Raw genomic sequence first — 13,946 nt, 5'->3', positions numbered from 1 at the left:
AAATCTAATGTTAATTCCTGAATACATAATACAGAATGGGCGAAAACAGAACTGGTTTTACTGTGGTGTCTGAGTGGGGTTATATTTCTAGATTGCTCTCTGAGCAGTTTCCCATATTTAAAAAAACAAACCAAACTACAGTGTTCTGTAATAATGGTCCAAAACAAAATAGTCCAGTAGTACTGTGGTGTTTGGGGTTGTTATTGTAGAATATAGTACAAAGAGTGGAAGCACAAATAGGCCATGGTTCTCTGCTCCCAGAGAACCTGTGTTAACACCTCGAGTTCAAACACCGGGCTAGGAAATATGCAGCCCTGCGTTCCTTGCAGTCAGAATGCCCAAAGAGTGCAAATCTGATCCTTTAATGAGTGTGAGGTGTAATTCAGATACTTTGCGGTAAGGAGTTTGCTGCAGTCAGTTAGGTTTCCTTTTTGCCTCATATGGCTGGAAAAAGAGGAAGATGGGCAGTGAATGTTACATAGCACAATATATAATGTTAGGTTTTTCCCTTAACCAGTAATGTGCTAGTGTGTAAACGCCACTGGACACTTGAAAGTGCCTTGATATAAAACTCTACATAGTGTAGTAGGCTGCAAATAGCTGGCAGCTTGAAGTTATGTGAAACCAAACACACAACCATTGCCTCAGTGCATTTTTCCTCCCCAGCGTTCATCCAGCCGAGACAGGTTATCAGGTGTGAGTGCCAGGAAATAAACTGTCTGTCAGAGGTTAGCAATAGAGCTAATGTTGTTGAGTGACTAGTGTTTACAGTGTAAACATTTAATGGCAGGGCATAAAGTATCTGAAGGAAACAGGGTGATGTGTGGAAAATTGAGCCTGCTCTGGGGGGAAATGAGTTTGATTTTTGTCCTTTATAAGGCTGAAACTCCTAATCAGTGTCTCTCTCCTCCTCCAGACGTGCTCATCTACGCCTGTGCTTAGAACGTTTAAAGGTTCTGATACCACTAGGGCCAGACTGCACCCGGCACACAACGCTTGGGCTGCTTAACAAAGCCAAAGCACACATTAAGGTAAGCACTGCTTTTCCCAGGCTTCCCAGATGCTGTTTCTAACTGCACCAGTCACTCACCCACTGTCCAGAGTTAAATCTGCTCTCCCGGAGACTAACACCTCTCAAATGCATTGCTCCTTCTGTTAAATCATCCATCGTTATTACAACATGTGTTATTCGGAGGGTCCATAATAAACTCTGTTAACTCTGGAAATTATTGATTTGGGGAGTGGGAATCCTGTTCTGTATTATGATGGGGGAAGACAGTAGCAGATCTTGCTCTTTTTTTAAAGTAGAAACACATCTAATGTGATTGAGGGGCTGCAATTTGATGGAAAATGTAACTTCTGTCACTCCAGTGCATTCCTCCTGCTGGCAAATCAGTATAGGCCTCTACAGTGAAACAGGGTTGACATCTTATTGTTTTCATCGTCTTTCATCTGTGGTTCTGCCAACTTCCCAAAGCCCTTCATAGATTGCTTCTGGCAAAGTAAAGTATAAAAAGAAAATCCAGTCTTGTAGGGATCAGGAATATACCTAAATCCTTTGTTGCAGCTCTGGGTTGGTAAGGGAGGGAGCCCTGCTTAAAGGAAAGTGTTAGCCTGAAATGACTCCCATCTTATGCAACGGGTTGGCCATCCGGAAACACAGAACATTGGTCTGTAGATTTCCCAGCTGTGATCAGAGGAGTCTGTAGCAGGTTACATAAATAGTTATTTAAATGGAAAACTGCTTCTGAGAAATACCTACTAAACCAAGCAACAAGAAAGCCAGACATCCCAGGATAAATTTTTGTGTAAACCTGTGTTACGAGTGATCATAACAAATGCAGAATCTGTTTGATTAAGGGAATTGGGGCCCCCTGGTGGATTAACTCAGTGATGCATCTTATTGGTTAATTACACGTTTATAAAACACAATAATTAAAAAAAAAACACACAATCCCGTATAGATATTCATTCATCCCCAAAAATCCTCCTTATACAAATATGAAAAGGTGTAGCAAAGGTGTAAACCAAAAAAGACACAAGTAGACTTCATTTCTACTAGTTACTGAAGGGCAGTCTGGTCTGATACTTGTCTGAGCATAAATCCTTTCAGAACATGGGAAAATCTGAAGCAAAGTATATGGCTGTGCTGTAGAAAACAAGAATTAAAGTCATAATCAAGTCGTATTCTATCATGTCAGAAACTTGAGGAGGCCGAGAGGAGAAGCCAACACCAGCTTGAAAACCTGGAACGAGAACAAAGATTCTTAAAGAGAAGGCTGGAACAACTGCAAGGTCCTCAGGAGATAGAGCGAATACGAATGGACAGCATTGGCTCAACCATTTCCTCTGATCGCTCGGATTCAGAGCGAGGTAGGTGTTCTACATGCGTCCAGCTTAATTAAAATACTTTTTGAAAAGATCTGCTCTAGCTCAAACAGGAATTAATTAGGGAAGTCTTATGGCCTGTGTTGTGCAGGAGGTCAGATGAGATGCCCACAGTGGGCCCTTCTAACCTTAGAATCTGTGAATCTACAAAAAAGGATGGATCAGGATGAAGACTGACCTCCCTTGAAAATTTGAGAGGGTGGCGAATGATTCCTTCCTTCTATTCGCAAAAAGAAAAGGAGTACTTGTGGCACCTTAGAGACTAACCAACTTATTTGAGCATAAGCTTTCGCAAAACCTTATGCTCAGATAAATTGGTTAGTCTCTAAGGTGCCACAAGTACTCCTTTTCTTTTTGCGAATACAGACTAACACGGCTGCTACTCTGAAACCTTCCTTCCTGTTGTGCTCTTTGTGTTACTTTTCTCTTTGCTTTGCCATTGAATGAGTCTCTGTATTTGTCAAGCAAAGGATGTGGGCTTTGTCATGTCTTTCTGCCTCAGTTGTTGGTCAGTCTTGCTTAAGTTGAGGAAAGGGGTTGTGATTGTGGATCCAGGTGATTCTTGTGGCATTTGAACTTGACTGCTGTATTTGAACAGTTGTCTAAAGTCAGAATGCAAAAGCTTTGTTTTAAAAATAATGATCCATGATCCCAACTCAGTAACCAAACACATGCTTAAAAGTATAAATATGGGTTGTGCTCCTCCTCTTTATAATGTAAAAAGAAGGCCCAGAACAGGGATGGGCAAACTTTTTGGCCTAAGGGCCACATTGGGTTTTGGAAATTGTATGGAGGGAAGGTTAGGGGAGGCTGTGCCAAGCTGTTTCCCCCCCCCCCCCCCGGGACTCCTGCCCCATCCACTGCTCCTTGTCCCCTAACCGCCCCCGGAACCCCTGCCCCACACAGCCCCATCCAACCCCCCCTCCTTCCTAACTATCCCCCGGGACCCCCATCCCCATTCACACACACCCCCATCCTCCACCCTCTGACCACCCTGACCCCATCCACACCCATGCCCCCTGACCACGACCCTGAGCTCCCCTGCCCTCTATCTACCCCCCCGCTCCCTGCCCCCTTACCACGCAGCACAGAGCACCGGTGGCTGGTGGCGCTAAAGTCGCGCCGCCCAGAGCATTGCACCGGTGTAGTGTAATAAATTGTTCTCGGTAACTGCTACCAGTAGCACGTTCCTTCGCGGAGCAGTTTAAAACACTACACTGGCAGCATGCCATGCCGTGGCTGCGGGGGAGGGGCCGGGGGCTAGTCTCCCAGGCCAGGAGCTCAGGGGCCGAGCAGGAGGGTCCTCCAGGCCATAGTTTGTCCACCTCTGGCCTAAAAGGAAGTTTCAAAAATCAGGGTTCCATTTTCTGCTTGTTCCTGCTATTTCTAAGTTAAAGTCTTGTCTTTCCCATTTTACTGGACAATTCTTCTGGAGGATTTGCATATGAAGCAAGTGCTTTCTCCTCCCTCCACTGAAGAGTGCGGGGAAATGTTGAATCTTTCACAGAGATTTTTTTTTCTCCCAACTGTGTGTCAAGTGTTAGAGTTAAATCTGTTTTCAACAAAACCATTAAGTTTTACTCAGCCACTTGGTTGGTATCTGTGATGATATAATCCTCCTAGTGCTCTAACTAGCCATAAAAGTCTCTCTCAGCGAAACAAAGGGCAGAGAAGATTTGGAGGTGTGATGTTAAGATCAAGCAGAATTATTTTAAAAAAAAAATTCTGGTCTCCTTTATATATCATAAATAAAGCTAAGATTTTTGTCACGGTTATTTTTAGTAAGTCGTGGACAGGTCACAGGCAACAAACAAAAATTCACGGAGCCAGTGATCTGTCCATGACTTTTACTAAAAATAACCGTACAAGCCGTGTGGCAGAGATGCACAGCCCTGGCTGCAGCCACTGCCACGGGGCAGGAGCGCACTGTCCTGGCTGTGGCCCCATTGCAGGCTACGTGGGGAGTACAGCCACGGCTCCGGCTCCGGCCCTGGCTTCAGCTGCAGGCAGCTGAAGCTGAAGAAATCACCGAGGTCCGGTAAAGTCACAGAATCTGTGACCTCCATGACTAAATTGTAGCCTTAATCATAAAGAACCAACAAATTGCACAGAGATTGTCCGTCTATTTATTGGTGATCTGTGTGCTTCGCTGTTTTACCGATATTTTTCATTTATTTTTTAGTGTCTTCGTTTTTAAGGTCTTCTGGGTAAAATTTTCAAAAGCATTTCAGTGACTTGGGAGCCTCAGTCTTATTGCCTTTGATAGCCCAAAGTCACCGAAGTGCTGTTCAACATGGTACCCGGTGTCCGTATAGAAACACACTACAGTGCCCTATATATCTCTGTCTCCGCTATCACAACCGTAAAGTGTCCCCCGGCACTGCTGTTTGTCACTGTAGTCTCCGGAAGACCCAGATCTCTGTTACACTAGACACTGTGCAAACTCTGAAAGTGACAGCCCCTGACCTGGAAGAGCTTATTATCATCTTGGTATCTGAGTTGCAGAGGATATTGCAAGCAGCCCACTCTCATGGTGATAAATTCAATCCAAGCTGGAGGGAATGCCCAGGCCCACAGAACCAGGGTGCAATGATGGCAAAGTAGCTAGACGCCACATGGGGGTCTGAATGCTGTGGTGCTGCTTAACACAGATTCTTCCACAGCCTGCAGAGCAGAGCCGTTGACTAATGATGAATCCAAACTCTGCTGAGTTCTTCATCTTAAGAACATAAGAATGGCCATACTGGATCAGCAATGGTCTATCTCACCCAGTATCCTGTCTTCAGACAGTACCCAGTACCAGATTCTTCAGAGGGACTGAACAGAACAGGGCAATTTATTGAGTGATTCATCCCCTGTCATCCAGTTCCAGCTTCTGGCTGTCAGAGGTTTAGGGACACCCAGAGCATGGGGTTACGTCCCTGGCCATCTTTGCTAATAGCCATTCATGGACTTATCCACCATGAACGCGTCTAATTCTCTTTTTGAACCCAGTTCCTAGCTTGGGAGTTTGGGGTTGGCTGACAGCAAAAAAGTTTAGTAATGCCTTTGAAACACATTGAGACAGCATCCTCCTTGCTGAAACAGGCACTCTGCTCCTCCCCCCTTTCAGAAATCATTGCAAATTGTACCATGTGAGGCTTATTTTATACCTGGAGTGTTGATCATTTGTCAATTGTAGAGTTCAAGGCGTAGCTGCCTGCGATAACACTAACCTGCGTGTGTGTCGTTTTCTTTGCAGAAGAGATTGAAGTGGATGTTGAAAGCACAGAGTTCTCCCATGGAGAAGTGGACGATATCAGCACAACCAGCATCAGTGACATTGATGATCACAGCAGCTTGCAGAGTATTGGGAGTGACGAGGGTTATTCCAGCGCCAGCGTCAAACTCTCGTTCACTTCCTAGAACAAAGTGAGACAACAATGCAGGGCGGATTATTCCACTGGAGTAATCTGAGTTCAGACTGGGTTCTAGATGCAGTATCCTCTTTTAGAAATGACACGTCAACAATGACAGACCTATATATATGTACCCCCTTGGGCAATAGGAGGCCTCCGTAGGAACCCATGTATGTCCATTGGGTCATGTTGCAAAATCTTGGTTTCCCCTAGTGTAGTGAGACTGAACCCTGGTCCTTCTGAAGTCAGTGACGAAACTCCAGTTGGCTTCAGTGAGACCTGGATTTGGCCCTTGCATGATAAATTACTTTGCTTTGACTTTGTTTATTTGAAAGAGGATACTGGAGATTCAGCCCTCTCTCTCTCTCGCTCTCTCTCTCAATTTGTCATGCAATCTGAGAAACGTCCAGTTTTTCTCATACTGCATTCAGATAGAACAACTTGGTTTAGACCCTTCTGGAACTTTCCTGGTCTGGAAATGACTCTGTCCTAATATTTGATCACCATCAGGCATTATAGTAACCTAGCAGGAAGTCACAGCAGCTTGGCCATGAAGACGTGTCCCACAACCTATGAATAATAACAGGTGTTCAGTTCATGCCCAGAGAGAGAGGCAACAGTGAAGATTGTTCAGGAGAAATCATCATTCAGCTCAACGTTCTGTTGGACATCATTTAAAGCAAGTACCTCTACCACATTGCTAGCACTAGGGTACTAAACCGTAATCTACCAGCACGTGGCGGGCTGCGTTGTGGAATGAGGCTGTGAGTCCACACACACACACGCACGCACACACAGAGTTGAGGACAGAAAGAAACCAGCGTGTGGAAAGTCATGCCCAGATACTGAGCCACTATAACCTTTTTATTTAAAGATCTTTTGATAAACGTTTGTAAATGTGTTGGGAGTAAAAACACTCCAAATGTGACACGTCTTTTTAGAGCTTGTCCATATGAAATCTTCAATGTCTTTTATAATGGATTAACGCTACTGAAAAGGTAACTGTTTTGATGCAGCACTTGACCTGATGAAACACAAAAATGCTCTTTGCCGTGCACAACACAAACAAGGTCTGTGCTAGCTTGGAAAGGTCAGGGGTGCTGGGTTTTTTTGGTTTCCTTTTTTGAGAGTCATTCCCTTTGCAAACTTTGAAGGCACCTGATCCCCTACAGTAGTCACAGTTCAATAGTTAAGCTCAGCACTTGTCTCATCTTAATGTAACATTTGGCCTGCGCACATCCCCGTGCGTATCCGCTATCTCACCTATGCAGGTGCTGTTGCTATTGAGAGCTATTGTATTGAATATTTTATAATTTTCTTGGAGGTGAGATTTCTAATGTGCACTTTGAGGGCTTTGCTTTCTTGTGTTTTTTTTTTTTTTAAATGGTGAGAATTATTTTTTTGTTTTCCAAGTTAAAAACCTTCTTACAGAGACCTCACCAATGGCATTGTTTGAAATTTTGTGTACCTTGAAGTAATTTAACTACCCCTCATTACTAAGGAAAAAAATAAAAGGAAAAAATGCTTTATAAAATTTGTAATTTATTGCTGATTTGAATGGGTTGTTAATTTCAGTCCTGTTGATTTTATTGTTTTTAGGTAGGATTGGGCCAAAAACAAAAAAAATGAAGACAACCTTATTTAGCAGTGCAGTGGAATTGTGTTTATATGTTAGAATATGGTCCCATATTAAAGTAGCACTTTAACACCATTAAACGTTTATGGATCTGAAATGAATTGTGTTCCTCCGTCTTGGTTGCTCATATGACTTTAGCATACCCATCTTCTTTCTTGTGCCTGCAGGAAAAAAAGTATATTCCCCTTTAATCCCATGATAAGATCCTGAATAAGTCTAATGTAGATTGTGTCTCAGTTCTGTAAATTGCATGTGTTTGAACATTCCTATGTTTCCTATGTTACCAAATCCCCCCTGTGATATGACATCATACATATGAGACACAAAATCCCTGTTCATGGAGTGGAGAAATAATCTTTCCATGCTTTGATGCATTATATCCGGGTTTTTAATTCTTTCCTTTCTTTAAGCCTGAGTCAGGTTGCTACTCTTACTAATCTCCTTACACATGTGCATAGGTAATACTCTGATTTAGCGTGTGTGATCATGTCTCCCTCTAGTGGCTATCCTCAGCAGATACACAAACCGGCCAGTTAATGGAGTTTTTCCATTAGCTGAATTGTTTGGGGCTTCTTTGTTTTCTTTTCAGGCTGCATATCATGGAATTGATCCTTGCTAACAATTCTAGAACCTGTATGTAGGCAGCTGTGGATTGTAACATGTGTTTATCAGCTTAAGTCAATGGGGCTACTCACATTAGTAAGAAGAAATCAAGTGAGTAAAGACTGAAGGATCATACGTGAACTGATAATCATTGACTGAGCCCCCACAACTACCAGTTTTTGCCCATGCTAGAATTATCAACAGCTGGAATTTATATCTGACACTGTTCAAATGAGCTCTGATAGTCACCATTTTGTAGCATCTTGTGCTGTTCAGCTTCTCTGGAGATGAATCCCACCAGTCACGATCACTAGCGAACTCCAGCCATCCTGGGCATCCCCACCTTCTGGTTGTTCCTCTTTGGCTGTGTATTTTTTTTGGATCAAAAAGTACACGACGTGGGCAATGGTAAAAAGGTCGCTTGGCAAAAAAATCATATTTGAGAAATATAAAAGTTAGAGAACTTTAAAAAAATGAAAATGGATAAAGGAAGAAAATCAGTGTTGGGCAATCATGGCAGAGCAGGGCGATCCCAGAGTGTGTTTTTTGGAACCAATTTTTCTGTAAGGCTTTCCAGTAAAGCCACCCATTTGTATGCCTTTGGGATCAATTTGATATTGGCTGTCATCTTTAGGAGTGCAGTCAAGGGTCTGGAAATTTCAATTCCAAATACTGCAGCTGGAAGGGAGGGAAATGTAATCCCCTTGGTAGCTTCCATCTACGCTGTCTTAAGTGACCCACCCAATGGATCGGCAAGTATCAGCGTCCTAGTATAGAGAGCTTTTAGAGAACAAACACAATTTTCCTACAAACCTTTATAGTAGTAGTTAATGACAAAAGTTGGCTGTTTGATTGGGTCCCTTCTATGGATTTCATTGTATCAGTTCCTTTCACACCTCTGGACATTAGTGGAAGATTTGCTATGCGAGAGAAATGTTTCCACAGCTGCTTTGTGGTGTTTGTTCAATCCCTTTTTCATTGCTTTAATACTATATTGTTAACACTAGCTTTTCTTTATAGATTATTCTAAAAACTAAACTAACATTAGTTATTTTGTTTTGTTGTTAATCTAGCCTTTTGCATCGGAATGTCCAAGACAGCAAATTGGCCCAGAGAAGCCACCATAAATGATTGAGCAGATCATCATAGCTAATTGGCCTATACTATGTAAATCAGATTAGATGATGGTCCCTTCTGGTTATAAAACAAAAAATCATCTACTTCTTCCCATTCTTCAGAACTGAGAAATGCCCCCCAAAGCTTCTGATTTTTGTACATTCTCATGTACTATTCTGCTATTACTGAGATAGCAGTAATTACTTCAGCTGGCTTATGTAATGCAGTTCTTCCTCGAAGTCTCCCATTTGTTGTCTTAAGACATTGTTCATCCAAAGCTGAAACCTTTGAGCCTTTAATATACCCATCTGTGGTGGCACACTTGGATGGAACTCCATGACTGGTTACTGTCCCCGGAGAATTCACTATGTCAGCATAAGTCTGGGATCAAGGCCTTTATTTGAGTGACATCCTCATTTTTTCCCCCTCTGTCTAGTTTTCTGTACAGATCCAACCCTCAGAAGAGCAGGATTGTTCTTTGTACAAGCAGCTCTTTTTCCCGAAAAAAAAAAAAAAAAAGAGAGAGATTGGAGGACATTTCAAATATTGTCTGTACAGTTAGAAGCATAGAGGAAGGTGCAGGAATTTGAAGGGACCATACAGTTTCCATAGATTTGTTAACCAATATGGTTAAGCCCAAGTTGAGAAGCTGCAGAAAATCCATTCCGGAATGAATTTCTGCAACATAAACCCCCTTAAGGCATTGTCTGAACTCTGTCCCAAAGGTACTTTCCACCCCAGAACACCACGTTTCGTTATACCCACTCTCCTTGAGAGTTGGGTAATTAAAGCCCTGAGCCTGGAAAACTCCACAGTTTCAGTGCCCAAGACTGTAACTCTGGTACATGCAGCTCCTTCAAAAGACTTTGTGAATGATGATCCCCAAATGGCAAATTATCAAGGCATTTTGGTCAAGTATAATCTTAGTTTCTAGCAAGAGGTCCTTTCCTCTTTGGAGCATCAGGCGAGGGTAACCTTTGATGTTACTGAGGTATTTGAATTACAGTAAAATCAGCAGGAAAGTCTCATCAGATGAGCTCTTGCCCAACAAAAAGGTTGAGAGTGAAGCTACATTTACTTCCTTCAGACTTACTTCAAAACCTTCTGTACTTTCCGTGCCTTAGAGTTCAAGGATGTGTGTCTCTAGGTGAGGATGCATCTCTGATACGTATAGTTCAGTGTTGCCTTTTGAGCTGGTGGAGTATCCATTTGGGATCAGGAATTCTTACGTTGTAGGTTAGTAGCATAGATTGGGAGTTGTGCAATTTGTTCATTCCTGAGAGGTTTGGCACCAAACGGTTTGGTATGTCTGAAGGGGAATCCATACAGTCCTCCCTGCTGCCAAAATGGAGTCAAGTAAAGGTGCAGCTTTGAACAGAAGATATCAGTTATCCTACAGGCTCCCCTTCCTATGATGCCAATCACATAGTCCCTTATTGTCCCTATAAACAACTGCATCATTATCTCATTTCTTCTAAAGCCTTATCTTATTCCCTTAGAAGCAGAGAGTGAAACTCTCATTAACTTTAGTGGGAACAGAATTGAGTCCTTTTTCCAAAGCACTTTATTCCCACTTTAATCCATTTAGCCCCAATATCTGCTTTCTGCTTCCCACCACATGGCAGACACATTTCCTCATGTTTCCTTTTCCTCTGTCTAAACTTACCTATTCTCATCACATAGCACTTTGCGTCATAAACGATCTCTTTGGTCCTCATAAAATTGACGCGCCGTTCTCCCTGATGTTTTTCCAGGCTTGTTTCCTATGTAAGGTTATTTTTTGTTGTGGCAGTTACTTGGGCTTGTAGATTCCGTGAGCCACACAATCTCTAGTGCAAGCTCTAAATCCATCCTCTACTAAATTTTACAGAAATAAGGTGGCTTTCCTTTAATCATCCCACCTGTATTACCCTCCACATATGCTGCTTCCACCAGAAGCTCATCCTGGTGAGTCTTCTCTGCATAAATTAGGTCTCTAAAAGGTCATTGTGCTACAGAAAAACCTATTCAAAAGGCCATTCAGTATTTTCCTCCTTTTGACACCAGTGTATTACAGCATGTCATTTTGTGTCCAAGAATGAGTTGCGGGGGATGACTGGCTTGCAGCATTTGGTACGGTTACTCTTTGGAGGACTGTCACTCGAAGGTCATTTTAAAGCCCATTCCATTCAAGGTATATTATTGACAGAAGGTAGTCTCAAAGTGATAAATCTTGTGAGACCTGTAGATCGGTAAAAATGGGGTTAACTTACATTTTTTTTTTTAACCAAATTTTTTCCTAGACACTCGTATGCAGAAGAATTTAGTTCTGGCCTTCTTGTTTGGCAAGGGCTGCTTCTGCGCTGCAAACTCCAGAACTTTGTTGTCTTGTCTTTTCTTAGGTTGCTTGCTGCACTCTATGCATAGACCTCATTTATGCTGCTCATTCTTTGAACTACCTTAGGACCTGGGCTGCTCCTACTGAAATGAATGGGAGTTTTCAAAATTAAATTAGTGGGAGCAGGATAGGCTTGTATCAGTTGCTGTCAGTTGAGAATATTTTTTCAGGATCATAACTTTTGTTATGTTTGAGTTCCAGTATTTCCCTGGCACCAGGCCAGAGTGAGGGAAACCCCCTCTCCTTGAAACCTGGGAGTAGCTGCAGTCACCAGGGGTGATCTCCTGACCCCATAGAAGTCAATGGCAAGGGGACCAGGATTTCACCCCAAGAGTAGAGATGTACATGAGAAGCTCACCATTAAAAGAAAAGGTAGGTTGCTTCCTTGAAGCTAATACAATAACTTTGATCCAGATTTCTGAGTGCACCTCCTCTTGAAATATGGGCTTTGCCTTATCTGACTAGTGGGACAGAGAAATTGAGGTTCTGATGTAGCATGGAAGGGTGTCTACACAGCAAAGAAAAACCCACAGTGCCAAGTCTCAGAGCCCAATTCACTTTTCTTGGGTTGTGGAGCTAAAAATAGCAGCGTGAATGTTCTGGCTTAGGCTGGAGCCTGGGCTCCGAGCTCCTCCCCACTCACTGGGTTTCAGAGCCCAGGCTCCAGCCTGAGCGGGAATGTCTACACTGCTGGTTTTAGCCCTGCAGCGTGAGCCCACGTTAGTTGACTTGGGCTCTGAGACAGTGCTGTGGGGTTGGGGTTTTTTTGCTTGTTTTTTTTTTTTTGCAGTGTAGGGACCGTAGACATAGAGCATATTATGTTTGCTCCCGCAGGTGGAGAGTTCTAGAAATGTTAACCTGGGGATGCACAGTGTGCATCTTGTGTGCTGGAAGGCCGATAACTAGGGCCCTACCAAATTTACAGCCATGAAAAACGCGTCCTGGTCCGTGAAATCTGGTCTTTTATGCACCTTTACCCTATATTGTACAGATTTCACAGGGGAGACCAGCAGTTCTCAAATCGGGAGTCCTGACCCAAAAGGGAGTTGTGGGGGTCGGGTCGCAGTATTGCCACCCTTACTTCTGCGCTGCCTTGAGAGCTGGGTGGCTGGAGAGTGGCGGCTGCTGGCTGGGCACCCAGCTCTGAAGGCAGAACTGCGGCCAGCGGCAGCGCAGAAATAAGAGCGGCACCAGACCAGGCCACCCTTACTTCTGGGCTGCTGCTGGCGACGGCTCTGCCTTCAGAGCTGGGCTCCCGGCCAGCAGCCGCCGCTCTCCAGCTGCCCGGCGGCGCTGCCAGCAGCAGCCCAGAAGTAAGGATAGCAGTGCTGCAACATCCCCCCACTCACCCCCCGATAACCTTGCAGCCCCCCCCCCCAGCTCCTTTTTGGGTCAGTACTCCTACAATTACAACGCCGTGAAATTTCAGATTTAAATAGCTGAAATCATGACATTTACAATTTTAATGACTGTGAAATTGACCAAAATGGACTGTAATTTGATAAAGCCCTACTGATAAATCTCCCAGTGCTCCTCTTTTTTTTTATGGCAGAGTAGAGAGAGCCCAACACACACGCACACCATCAAAAAAAACTCTGCGACACTCAAACAATTCTGTTGAGCAACTTCTGCTAAACTCTGACAAATAGGTTGCTATGGAAAAGCTCCAGCGATCCCGGTGATCTTTGTTCTTGTACATTGCCATGTCTTGCATGCTCTGTGAAATGTAGCTGGTAGGATGAATTTCATGTTTATGAGCCTGTATGTTGTCCTTCGCTGACCACATCTTTCTCAGCTGGCTCCTAGAATTCTACATCCTTCTTATGGGTGGATGGAGCCAGGTGACTGCTGATTCCCTACTGCTGTAGGAAATAGGACTGATGGGATGCGAGAGGGGCCAGCAAACATTGAGCGTTCTGGTTTTGAAAACATTGTTCAATTGAATGATCATTTTACAAGAACCGGATCTTCCTGTTTTAGGGGAGGAAGTTCCTGCATCAGAAATGAATCCTTTCCACCTAGCCTACCCTTTAGTGCTTCCAGTTAGGAGTCTCTCTTTATACTTCTCTTTTGCTGTCATTTAAGAGCACACCTCTTGACTTTCTTGGGATCACATGATGATGGTGGAAAAATTCTGTAATCTGCAAGTTTGTTCCACTGCACATGAACACCATATTTGCTAAAAGGAGGCTGCATGATCTAGTGGTTTGAGCACGTCACTGACTCTTTTGGTCTTGGGTGAATCACTTAATCTCTCTGTGCCTCAGTTTCCTGATCTGTAAATATAGATAATATCACCCTGCATCACAGCCATGTGGTGAGGAGTAAGATAATGTTTGTACGGTGCTTCGAACATATAAAGTACTACACAGGGAGGGGGCAGCGCTAAATGTTACTTTGTTAGTCTGTTCAGCTAGTCAAGTGGTTG

General features: G+C 43.5%; 1 protein-coding gene across 3 annotated transcripts in view; it reads left to right on the top strand.

Annotated features, from left to right (window-relative positions):
* Positions 1–12,650, top strand: part of MXI1 (MAX interactor 1, dimerization protein) — an 87,133-nt gene extending 74,483 nt beyond the window's left edge. Inside the window, exons 4-6 of one of the 3 annotated variants that reach the window (XM_084635630.1) lie at positions 917–1,031; positions 2,202–2,373; positions 5,630–12,650. In XM_084635630.1, the coding sequence (XP_084491756.1) occupies positions 917–1,031; positions 2,202–2,373; positions 5,630–5,793 (451 nt within the window). In that variant the 3' untranslated portion in view covers positions 5,794–12,650. The remainder of the gene's footprint in view (positions 1–916; positions 1,032–2,201; positions 2,374–5,629) is intronic. The other 2 variants (XM_084635631.1, XM_084635632.1) reach the window with 2 other exon arrangements.
* Positions 12,651–13,946: the final 1,296 nt, after the last annotated feature.

Source organism: Lepidochelys olivacea (assembly GCF_965140295.1).
Source record: "Lepidochelys olivacea isolate rLepOli2 genome assembly, chromosome: 7".
Taxonomy (NCBI): domain Eukaryota; kingdom Metazoa; phylum Chordata; order Testudines; family Cheloniidae; genus Lepidochelys; species Lepidochelys olivacea.
Note: the sequence above shows the minus strand (reverse complement) of the source record. Positions and strands in the feature narration are given on the sequence as shown.